The 12,449-nt window shown below is 48.7% G+C and overlaps 1 protein-coding gene across 1 annotated transcript in view; it reads left to right on the top strand.

The window, feature by feature from the left end:
• PTPN4 (protein tyrosine phosphatase non-receptor type 4) overlaps positions 1-12,449 on the top strand; it is a gene marked incomplete in the record, with an annotated part of 165,913 nt that overhangs the window by 87,500 nt on the left and 65,964 nt on the right. Inside the window, 3 exon segments of the mRNA XM_073634460.1 lie at positions 4,165-4,228; positions 6,889-7,061; positions 11,329-11,397. Coding sequence (XP_073490561.1) covers positions 4,165-4,228; positions 6,889-7,061; positions 11,329-11,397 — 306 coding nt within the window.

Consider the following 12,449-nt stretch of genomic DNA (forward strand, 5'->3'; position numbering starts at 1 on the left):
AGGGCTCCTCTTCCTTCAGGAAGGCACACAGGAATTGACAAGCCACTGCCATGGGCCTATATTGAGGGAGGGGCCTGGAGCCTATGTTAATCCGGCCCTGACTATACTGTCCACTACACTGCCCCCCATAGTGACACTACACTGACCTCCACACTATACTACACTACATTGTCCTGCCTACAGTCTCTCTCGCCCCCCTCCCAGTAACATGACTCGTCTCACTTACCTTCTTATCCTGGCTGCATCGATCCGGATGAGGAGGAGAACACAGCGGCTCTTTCTTCTCTCCCCTGCGCTCTGCTTGCTGCCATGTTCAGTGTCCGGCGCCCTGTGATTGGGTGTATGGGGGTCATGTGCGGAGGCGGGGCGCCTCACATGACCCCCATACACCCAATCACAGGGCGCCGGACACTTAACATGGCGGCCGGAGCCCGGGGACACAAAATTAGAAATTAGGAGGAGGCAGCCAGTGACACACACTGGCGCCCCCCTAAATATTGCGCCCGGGGCCACGGCACCCCCTGCACCCCCCACGCTACGCCACTGTAATGAAGTTCCATATTTATTAAATCTTTCACTGCCACATCCGTACGTCAGACGGCGGCTTCTCTGGGGCCTACCCGTCAGGTAGTGAGGTCACTCGGGGACCTCCGGTCAGGAAGTGAGGTCACTCGGGGACCTCCGGTCAGGTAGTGAGGTCACTCGGGGACCTCTGGTCAGGTAGTGAGGTCACTCGGGGACCTCCGGTCAGGTAGTGAGGTCACTCGGGGACCTCCGGTCTGGTAGTGAGGTCACTCGGGGACCTCCGGTCAGGTAGTGAGGTCACTCGGGGACCTCCGGTCAGGTAGTGAGGTCACTCGGGGACCTCCGGTCAGGTAGTGAGGTCACTTGGGGACCTCCGGTCAGGTAGTGAGGTCCCTCGGGGACCTCCGGTCAGGTAGTGAGGTCACTCGGGGACTTCCGGTCAGGTAGTGAGGTCACTCGGGGACCTCTGGTCAGGTAGTGAGGTCACTCGGGGACCTCCGGTCAGGTAGTGAGGTCACTTGGGGACCTCCGGTCAGGTAGTGAGGTCCCTCGGGGACCTCCGGTCAGGTAGTGAGGTCACTCGGGGACCTCCGGTCAGGTAGTGAGGTCACTCGGGGACCTCCGGTCAGGTAGTGAGGTCACTCGGGGACCTCCGGTCAGGTAGTGAGGTCACTCGGGGACCTCCGGTCAGGTAGTGAGGTCACTCGGGGACCTCCGGTCAGGTAGTGAGGTCACTCGGGGACCTCCGGTCAGGTAGTGAGGTCACTCGGGGACTTCCGGTCAGGTAGTGAGGTCACTCGGGGACCTCCGGTCAGGTAGTGAGGTCACTCGGGGACTTCCGGTCAGGTAGTGAGGTCACTCGGGGACCTCCGGTCAGGTAGTGAGGTCACTCGGGGACCTCCGGTCAGGTAGTGAGGTCACTCGGGGACCTCTGGTCAGGTAGTGAGGTCACTCGGGGACCTCCGGTCAGGTAGTGAGGTCACTCGGGGACTTCCGGTCAGGTAGTGAGGTCACTCGGGGACCTCTGGTCAGGTAGTGAGGTCACTCGGAGACCTCCGGTCAGGTAGTGAGGTCACTCGGGGACCTCTGGTCAGGTAGTGAGGTCACTCGGGGACTTCCGGTCAGGTAGTGAGGTCACTCGGGGACTTCCGGTCAGGTAGTGAGGTCACTCGGGGACTTCCGGTCAGGTAGTGAGGTCACTCGGGGACTTCCGGTCAGGTAGTGAGGTCACTCGGGGACCTCTGGTCAGGTAGTGAGGTCACTCGGAGACCTCCGGTCAGGTAGTGAGGTCACTCGGGGACCTCTGGTCAGGTAGTGAGGTCACTCGGGGACTTCCGGTCAGGTAGTGAGGTCACTCGGGGACTTCCGGTCAGGTAGTGAGGTCACTCGGGGACCTCTGGTCAGGTAGTGAGGTCACTCGGAGACCTCCGGTCAGGTAGTGAGGTCACTCGGGGACCTCTGGTCAGGTAGTGAGGTCACTCGGGGACCTCCGGTCAGGTAGTGAGGTCACTCGGGGACCTCCGGTCAGGTAGTGGGGTCACTCGGGGACCTCCGGTCAGGTAGTGTGGTCACTCGGGGACCTCCGGTCAGATAATGAGGTCACTCGGGGACTACCGGTCGGGTAGTGAGGTCACTCGGGGACTGCCTTCTGCTTTCAGGGTGAGGGGCATGTGCTTGGCAGCCATGTTTTTGTAGCCTGGATTGGTATTGTGGGACATTTGCGGTGCTTACCCATTTGCTTGACTGTGTAGTGTTTGGGCTTTCTTGCCTTTAGCTTTCTAGTCTTTATGGGGTGTTTTCCCCCAAGTGTCCTATATTATTCTATTCACAAAATGTGTGAATCTTGGCTGAACTTGTGTAAGTCTTGGAGGAAAACATTTGATAAATAGACCCCAAATGTATTTTTTGAATGCAAACATACCTGAGTCTGACCCCGGTTTCAGCTTCTTGTAGTCCCTGCACAGCAGAGCTCAGACTGGGAATAGGGAGAAGCAGCACAAGGAGCCAATCCATCGTATAGCAGTCCTATGAAGGAGCATGCTTTGACTGAGAGATGAGCTCATCAGACTGCTGCTTCCCCTTTCACTGTCCAATCGCTGGCTGGGGGGGGGGAGGGACAAGACCTGTAACTGTTAATTCACTGCAGTAGAGAAAAAACATCAGGTCTCCTGAACCTGCCAGACCCAGGGCTATGCTGTGTGACAGAGCTGTGTAATTCTCAGGAATGGATGGACAGAAATACAAATTCTTTGGGTAGGTAAATCGTTTCCAATGAGATGCATTTCATCTCTATATGTAGCTGTTGGCCTGGAGCACAGCTTTACATTTACACCATGTCTGCTGATCTCAGATACAGAGAAGAAGGAGCCGCATTCCTCCATTTAGAAACAAGCAGGAGGAAAGAAGCGGTGAAGGTCACTGAACCGGAGATCCAGCCGGAAAATAGGTCATGGCGAAGGATCCATCACTTGTGTGCCCCGCAGTAACACAGCGAGAAGCCGAGCATGAAGATCGTCAGCCAGCCAAACCTCCTCCTCCGACCCCCCCCTTCCCACACATTATCGGGGGAGGGATTCTAAAGGCGGCTATTTGCATTCTCTGCATTTATTTATTTGCTTTTTTTTTAGTTTTTCATTGACTTGGAGAAATTAAGCATAAAAAAAAAAAAAAAAAAAAAATTTTTTTTTAAATAACCGTAAAACACAAGCGACAATAATAAATTCTAAATATTGGATACAAAAAAAAAGTCCCCCCATAGTACAGAAGAAAAGAATTGGATACATAATGTTACCTGTCTGCAATCATACAGGAACAAAAAAAAACAAATTATTTTTATACATGATTTATAGAGCACTAACAGTTTGCGCAGCACTTTACAATGTAGAGGGAGGAGGCCCAGCCCCCTCCCTCTACATTGTAAAGTGCTGTGCAAACTGCTACAATACAGTTCAATGCAGAAGGGACAGGAGGGCCCCGGTCATGGAGCTTACAATCTAAATAATATAATCTTCAAAGGGGTTGTAAACCCTCACGGTTTGCATTCTATGCATTGAGGTGAAAAACCTCTTGTAGTGCACCAGCCGCCAACCCCTACCCCCACCCCCCGGAGCCCCCCCATTACTTACCTGAGCCTGGTTGTTCTTGCGCCGGGGGGGGGGGGGGGAAGCACACCCGCTCCAGCCCGTGTCTCGGGTCCTGATTGGATAGATTGATAGCAGCACAGCCGTTGGCTCCTGCTGCCGTCAATCAAATCCAATGGCGCGGGAGCCCGGGGGGGGGGGGGGGGGGGCGGAGCAAAGTCCAGCTGTCTGTTGTCAATGGGCGCAGCAGCAGGACACGGGAGCGGGCCCGCGGGAGCCCTACCAAGGGTGAGTGGCTCTCCAACAGGGCACTCGAGAAGAGGAGGAGCCAGGAGCACCGCTGAGGGACCCCAGAAGAGGAGCATCGGGGGCCACTCTGTGCAAAACCAACTGCACAGAGGAGGTAAGTATGACAAAAAACGAACGTTTACATATCCTTTGATACAATTTTCATAATATTTATAGTAACAACATAATATGAAGACTGAAACCTCAGACAATCCCCCCCACCCCACCCCCCGCCTGGTTGACTTCTAATCTTTTCTTTGTATCTTTCCAGGTTGAAGATTGTGAAGATTTCTTTTAAGTGTAAACAATTCTTCATTCAGCTGAGGAAAGAACTGGTGAGTGTCGGCGAGGATTTGCGATGTCGTGCAGTACGGCAAGTCGCAGTGGAACGCACCGCATTCCAGTACTGCACCCATTTTCTGTCCTTAGCGGTGCCAATGTAGAGAATTTATTGGCTGTCATTGGGGTACACCGCTGGTATTCTTGTCCCCCTTCTCCATCTCCTCGCTGTAGAAGGCCGGCCTTACACAAGTCATTATCTGATTTGTTCAGCCGGAGGGTTGAATGAAAGCAAATGACTCGATTCCCCCTCACCCTCAATGTGGATGGAGGAATCCCTCCTGCCGAGCCTTTGTATTCTGTTTTCCCCCCACCATCAGAATACACTGACCAGTACTGCTGGCTACAGCCAGGGGGCGCTGATTGAGAGGGAATTCTCCAACAGGCTGGTTGTACAACCAATGAGTCGACTTGTGTACAACCAGCCTGCCCATAAATTCGGCCGCTCTCCATGTATGGCCGGCTCAAAGCGGATCTTCACTATATCTGAGCATCACAAACTAAAAAGCACAATTTCATTCATTTTTAATATTCAAAACAAACCCCCCCCCCCCCCCATCCATCCATGTCTCCATGCTTTATTTTGTTGAGAAATCACTTTGAAAAACACCCCCCCCCCTCCCCCTAGCATTTCTAGCTGCAGCCATCTTGAGAAGGGGCAGATCATTCATGTGGCATTTACTTCCTTGAATCCATTTGCCCTTAGCTCAGGCATGCAAGTATTCTATCAGAATACCACTACCGATCAAAATGCAACCGAAGTGACGTTCCGTCGCGGCCATCTTTGTACACCCCGCACTCTGCCGCACTAAGCCTACAGTCAGAAGGTGGCAAGCGGACATCTTTTTGCACCCACTGAAGTCTTGAAGTCTTGCATTTCACCCTTATTTTTACCAGTAAACTGAGATTATGTAGTGAAATACAGAATTTTGAAATCCATCAAACTGTTTTGATGCTACATTTTTAAAATCAGCGGTCTTCTGTCAGATTAGCAAACCTGTGAAGTCGGCATGCTTGCCGCTGCTTTTAAAATTCAACATCAAAACGGTGTGACAGATTTCCAAATACTGTATTTCACTATATAACCAGAAAATAAGTAAAAATAGGTGTGAAATATAAGACTTCGGTGGGTGTAAAAAGATGTCCGCTTGCCGCCTTCTGACTGTAGGCTTAGTGCGGACGAGTGCGGGGTGTACCAAGATGGCCGCGACGGAACGTCACTTCGGTTGCATTTTTCTGACGGGTAGCGGTATTCTGATAGAACACCGTTGTTTCGTCCGATTAGGCTACCCATCAGATTTTGTGACGTTCCGTCGCCACCATCTTGCTACACCCCGCACTTGTCCACAATAAGGATAAAGTGAGAAGGCGGCAAGCGGCATCTTGTTACACCCACCGGAGTCTGGCATTTCACACTTATTTTTAACAGTAAACTCGGCTTATATAGTGAAATTCTGTATTTTTAAATCCATCATTTTAATGTTGATTTTTCAAAGCAGCGGTGTTCTGTCAGATTCGCAAACCTGTGAGATCAGCAGGCTGCTGCTTTTAAAATTCAACATCTAAAGCCACGTTTCTTAAAGTGATTGTAAAGCTTTGAGTTTTTTGTTTTTAGAAAAAAAAAAAATGTTATACTTACCTCCACTGTGCAGTTCGTTTTGCACAGATTGGCCCCGATCCTCCCTGTAGCTCCTCCCTGTGTCGTATAACCCCCTAGAAGAAGCGCTCTCCCGGGGGGGGGGGGGTTACCTTGCGGGCGTGCTCCCAAGTCCAGCATTTGCGCCCATAGACGCAGAATTCCGGACTCAGCCCCACGTCATTGGATTTGATTGACAGCAGCGGGAGCCAATGGCTGTGCTGCTATCAATCTATCCAATCAAGAGCCGAGAACCCCGAGCAGAGGAAGAGCGCGTCTTCACCGTGGGAAATGCCAGGGCTCAGGTAAGTAAACGGGGGGGGGGGGGGGGGGGGGGGCTGGTCACTGCCAGGTGTTTTTTCACCTTAATGCATAGGGTGCACAAGGGTTTACAACCCCTTTAACTCTAATCCTCAAGGTGCCCCAACAGGTCATGTTTTCAGGCTGTCCATTATTTTGCACAGGTGATTTGTTCAGTTTGACTTCCTTAGTAATTACCACAGCCGTTTCATCTGAGGGAAATCCTGAAAACATGACCTGTTGGGGAGTCTTGAGGACTGGAGCTGATCTAAACAGACAGACTTCTAAACCTTGTATTTCACGATATAAGTTGAGTTTACTGTTAAAAATAAGTGTGCAATGCAAAACTCCGGTGGGTGTAACAAGATGTCCGCTTGCCGCCTTCTCACTGTATCGTTACCGTGGACGAGTGTGGGGTGTACCAAGATGGCCGTGACGGAATGTCACTTCCGGTACAAAATCTGACGGGTTTGCCTAATCTGACGAAACCCGGAAGAAGAGTGTTCTGAGCTGAGAGAACCCCTCCCCCCCTCCTCCTCTCCTGGAGACTCATGGGACGTATGACATCATTTGCCGAGGTTTGGAAACCAGGAAGTAACTGAAAAAATAAAAATAAAAAAAGTTTAAAACAATTAAATGTGATCTACTTCCCTATCTATTTCCTAATGCTGGCAGCATGTGGATTACGAACAATCAATGTCTGTCTTGCTTGTTCTTCAGAATGAATATCGGGAGACAGTGTTGGGGTTTAACATGGTGAATTATCGCGCCTGTAAGAACGTGTGGAAAACGTGTGTAGAGCATCATACCTTCTTCCGGTTGGACTCGCCGCTGCCGCCGCACAAGAACTTCTTCGCTCATTACTTCACTTTGGGCTCCAGGTTCCGGTACTGGTGAGTATTACACAGAACCACATGGTGAGACCCCCGACTTGCTGAAAGAGGACATCTTGGTAGAAGAGTCGGGCTCCTGCTTCCTCCATGTTTGGGTTCTCCTGTGCCGGTTGGTGGAGGAAGCGCAGATCCACTTAACCACTCGCCTACCGGGCACTTTCACCCGCTTCCTGCCCACCAGACCCAATCTTCAGCTTTCAGAGCTTCTTTGCTGGGAGGGCGCACATGAATGTCCTCCGATGATGCTTGTATGCCGCGCTCTGTGATCACTGAGTTCGTCACAGAGCCGGATAATGGGCCAATCACAGCGGTATTTTATCACGTGATCAGCTGTCCGCCAATCACAGCTAATCACAGAATGTTAATACAGGCCGGATATTGGCTTTTCTTTGCTCGTGATGAGAGTGTGAGGAGAGGAGAAGATAACCGATAACCGGCTTGTGTTAGGGACATTGGCACTGATAATCAGCGTCCTGATTATCCATGCAGTCCCAACAGTGCTGCCAATCAGTGCCCATCAGTGTCGCCTATCAGTGCCTCCTCTCAGTTGCCTTCAGTGCCCACCAGTGCTGCCAATCAGTGCCCATCCGTGTTGCTTTCAGTGCCCACCAGTGCTGCCAATCAGTGCCCACAAATGTCACCTATCAGTGCCTTCTCAGTTGCCTTCAGTGCCCACCAGTGCTGCCAATCAGTGCCCACAAATGTCACCTATCAGTGCCTCCTCAGTTGCCTTCAGTGCCCACCAGTGCTGCCAATCAGTGCCCACAAGTGTCACCTATCAGTGCCTCCTCTGTTGCCTCCAGTGCTGCCAATCAGTGCCTCCTCAGTTGCCTTCAGTGCCCACCAGTGCTGCCAATCAGTGCCCATCAGTGTTGCCTATCAGTGCGTCCTTTCAGTTGCCTTCAGTGCCCACCAGTGCTGCCAATCAGTGTTGCCTATCAGTGGCTCCTCAGTTGCCTTCAGTGCCCACAAGTGTCGCCTATCAGTGCCTCCTCTCAGTTGCCTTTAGTGCCCACCAGTGCTGCCAATCAGTGCCCGCAAGTGTCACCTATCAGTGCCTCCTCTCAGTTGCCTTCAGTGCCCACAAGTGTCCAAGTGTCACCTATCAGTGCCTCCTCTCAGTTGCCTTCAGTGCCCACAAGTGTCCAAGTGTCACCTATCAGTGCCTCCTCTCAGTTGCCTTCAGTGCCCACCAGTGCTGCCAATCAGTGCCCGCAAGTGTCACCTATCAGTGCCTCCTCTCAGTTGCCTTCAGTGCCCACAAGTGTCCAAGTGTCACCTATCAGTGCCTCCTCTCAGTTGCCTTCAGTGCCCACCAGTGCTGCCAATCAGTGCCCGCAAGTGTCACCTATCAGTGCCTCCTCTCAGTTGCCTTCAGTGCCCACAAGTGTCCAAGTGTCACCTATCAGTGCCTCCTCTCAGTTGCCTTCAGTGCCCACCGGTGCTGCCAATCAGTGCCTCCTCAGTTGCCTTCAGTGCCCACCAGTGCTGCCAATCACTGCCTACAAGTGTCACCTGTCAGTGCCTCCATTCAGTTGCCTTCAGTGCCCACCAGTGCCTCCTTATCAGTGCCTATCAGTGCCACCTATCAATGCCCATCAGTGAAGGAGAAAAAGAGGGGTCTTTTTTGTTTTGTTTTTGTTCTTTTTTCGTTTGTTTAGCAGAAAATAAAAAACCCCAGAGGTGATTAAATACCACCAAAAGAAAGCTCTATTGGTCTAAAAAAATGATAAAAATGTCATTTGGGTTGGTAGTGTTACATGACTGAGCAATTGTCATTCAAAGTGTGACAAAGCCTAAAATTGTCCTGGGCAGGAAGGGGGTGAAAGTGCCCAGTAAGCAAGTGGTTAATAAATGTAGGCCAAAAATGTATTCCGCTACATGTCTTTATTCACCACTTGCCGACCAGCTGCTGTCATTATACTGCCCCTTTAAACGGATGACCGCCCGCCACGATTGTGGACACGAGAGGAAGAACAGGGACGTGTGTGTGTGTGTAAACACACATCCCAGTTTTGTGAGGAGAGAGAAATCGTGAGTTCCTACAAGCTGGGAACCACGATCTCTCATTTCCTCTAGTCAGTCCCCTCCCCCACAGTTAGAACACACAGTTAGGGAACACAAGTTAACCCCTTGATCGCCCCTTAGTCTTAACCCCTTCCCTGCCAGTGACATTTTCACAGTAATCGGTGCATTTGTATAGCATTGATCACTGTATAAATGACAGTGGTCCCAAAAGTGTCCGATGTGTCCGCCATAATGTCGCAGTCCCGATAAAAATCGCAGATCGCCGCCATTACTAGTAAAAAAAAAAAAAAATAATAATAATAAAAATGCCATAAATCTATCCCCTATTTTGTAGACGATATAACTTTTGCGCAAACCAATCAATATATACGCTTTTTGCGATTTTTATTACCAAAAATATGTAGAAGAATACATATCGGCCTAAACTGAGGAAAAAATTCGCTTTTTTTAAAAAAAAATGGGAATATTTATTATAGCAAAAAGTACAAAATATATATTTTTTTTTTTTTCAAAATTGACGCTCTTTTTTTGTTTATAGCCCACAAAATAAAACCCCCCAGCAGTGATCAAATACCACGAAAAGAAAGTTCTTTTTGTGGTAAAAAAAAGGACGTCAATTTTGTTTGTGTACAGCGTCACACGACCGCGCAATTGTCAGTTAAAGCGACGCAGTGCCGTATCGCAAAAAAATGGCCTGGTCATTAACCACTTCACTACCCGCCCATAGTCAAATGACGTCCACAGGTGGGATCTCCCATCCTGGGTGGACGTCATATGACGTCCTGGGCTTCCCGGCCGTCTAGGGGGCGCGCGCGCGTGCCCGCCATGTTGCTCGGGACCCGGTGCGTGTGCCCGGCGATGTCCGCCGGGCACCCGCGATTGCCCGTTAACCGGGCCGGACCGTGGATCTGTGTGTGTAAACACACAGATCCATGTCCTGTCAGTTGAGAGGAGAGCGATCGTGTGTTCCCAGTACAGCGGAACACCAATCGGTCTCCTCCCCTTGTGAGTCCCCTCCCCCTACAGTTAGAAGCATTCCCTAGGAAACATATTTAACCCCTCGTCTCCCCCTAGTGGTTAACCCCATCACTGCCTGTCACATTTACACAGTAATCAATGCAATTTTATAGCACTGATCGCTGTATAAATGTGAATGGTCCCAAAAATGTGTCAAAAGTGTCCGATGTGTCCGCCATAATGTCGCAGTCACGAAAAAAAATCGCGATCGCCGCTATTACTAGTAAAAAAAATAAATCTTTTTTTTTTTTTTTTAAATGCCATAAATCTATCCCGTATTTTGTAGACGCTATAACTTTTGCGCAAACCAATCTATATCCGCTTATTGCAAATTTTTTTTTTTTTTTTTTTACCAAAAATATGTAGAAGAATACGTATCGGCCGAAACTGAAGAAAAAATTATTTTAAAAAAAAAAAAAATTGGGATATTTATTATAGCAAAAAGTAAAAAATATTGTGTTTTTTTTCAAAATTGTCGCTCTTCTTTTGTTTATAGCGCAAAAAATAAAAACCGCAGAGGCGATCAAATACCACCAAAAGAAAGCTCTATTTGTGGGAAAAAAGGACGTCAGTCTTGTTTGGGTACAACGTCGCACGACCGCGCAATTGTCGTTTAAAGTGCGACAGCGCTGAAAACTAAAAATTGGTCTGGGAAAGAAGGGGGTGAAAATGCCCGGTATTGAACCGGTTAAGGGGGTAAATCCTTCCGGGGCTGAAGTGGTTAAAAAAATCCCCCAAAAAATGTATATTGATTGTTTTGTGAAAGTTGAAGCGTCTACAAACTATGGGATATATACTTGAATTTTTATTTATTTATATATTTTAATACCTGTGTTGATTGTGAACTGTGATTGGCCAATCAGCAGGTCCCGGCCATGAATCATTGGCTGGGATGTGCTGACTAAGTCCCGTTGTGTTCGAACATAGCAGGCATGGGGGGGGGCGTGCCCGGAAGAAAGCCGCGGCGTACAGCGCCTACATGAGCTGCCCCGTCGCAGTATATGTACTGCAGCAGGTCGGCATGGGGGATGCTATACCTTCCTATATATTTAAGGATTAAACAGTTCATGTTGATTGAGAGAGTTTAGTTCTGCTTCAGTGGTAGCAGTTTCCCAATATGCATGACGCGGTTTCTGATTGGCTCTGTACTGGTCACATGCTCTGCGGCTGGTACTGTATGATGATGATGATGGTAATAAAGGTGTGTTTTGTGTTGTTGCAGCGGGCGGACGGAGGTGCAGTCTGTGCAGTATGGGAAGGAGAAGGCCAACAAGGACCGGGTTTTTGCGAGGTAAGCGGGACTTGGCACAGTTGCTCGGGTGTGTTTTTTTTTTTTTTTTTTTTTTTTCTCTGGTTTCTCCTTCACTGTTTGTTTGTGAAGTTGCTATATAAAGACTTCTGTACCAGGGCTCTATGCTTATGGCTTGGCAAACGTCGCTGGACCTCAGCTCCTTTTTATCATCAAGCGGGGTGCTCAGGCAGGAAACAGATTCCAGTCAAGGATATTTTTTTTTTTACATTTTCCATCTCTTAACCACTTGACCACTGGGCACTTAAACCCCCTTCCTAACCAGACCAATTTTCAGCTTTCGGTGCTCTCACATTTTGAATGACAATTACTCAGTCATGCAACACTGTATCTTTATGAAATTTTTGTCCTTTTTTTCACACAAATAGAGCTTTCTTTTGGTGGTATTTAATCACTGCTGGGTTCTTTATTTTTTGCGCCGTAAAAGAAAAAAGACCGAAAAATCTGTAAAAAAATACATTTTTCTTCATTTCTGTTATAATATTTTGCAAATTAGTAATTTTTCTTCATATATTTTGGCCAAAATTTATACCGCTACATATCTTTGGTAAAAATAACCCAAATCGGTGGATATTATTTGGTCTTTTTGAAAGTTATAGAGTCCAAAAGCTATGGTGCGAATATCTGAAAATTGATCACACCTGAATTACTGACGGCCTATCTCATTTCTTGAGACCCTAACGTGCCAGAAAAGTACATATACCCCCCAAATGACCCCTTTTTGGAAAGAAGACATTCCAAGGTATTTAGAAAGATGCATGGTGAGTTTTTTGAAGTTGTCATTTTTTCCCACAATTCTTTGCAAAATCAAGGTTTTTTTTTTACTTTTTTTTTTTTCCACAAAATTGTCATATTAGCAGGTTATTTCTCACACACCGCATATGCATACCACAAATTACACCCCAAAACACATTCTGCTATTACTCCTGAGTATGGTGATACCACATGTGTGAGACTTTTACACAGCGTGGCCACATACAGAGGCCCAACATGCACGGAGCACCTTCAGGCGTTCTGGAGCACCCAGGCCAATT

The sequence above is a fragment of the Aquarana catesbeiana genome, linkage group LG06 (assembly GCF_042186555.1).
Source record: "Aquarana catesbeiana isolate 2022-GZ linkage group LG06, ASM4218655v1, whole genome shotgun sequence".
NCBI lineage: Eukaryota > Metazoa > Chordata > Amphibia > Anura > Ranidae > Aquarana > Aquarana catesbeiana.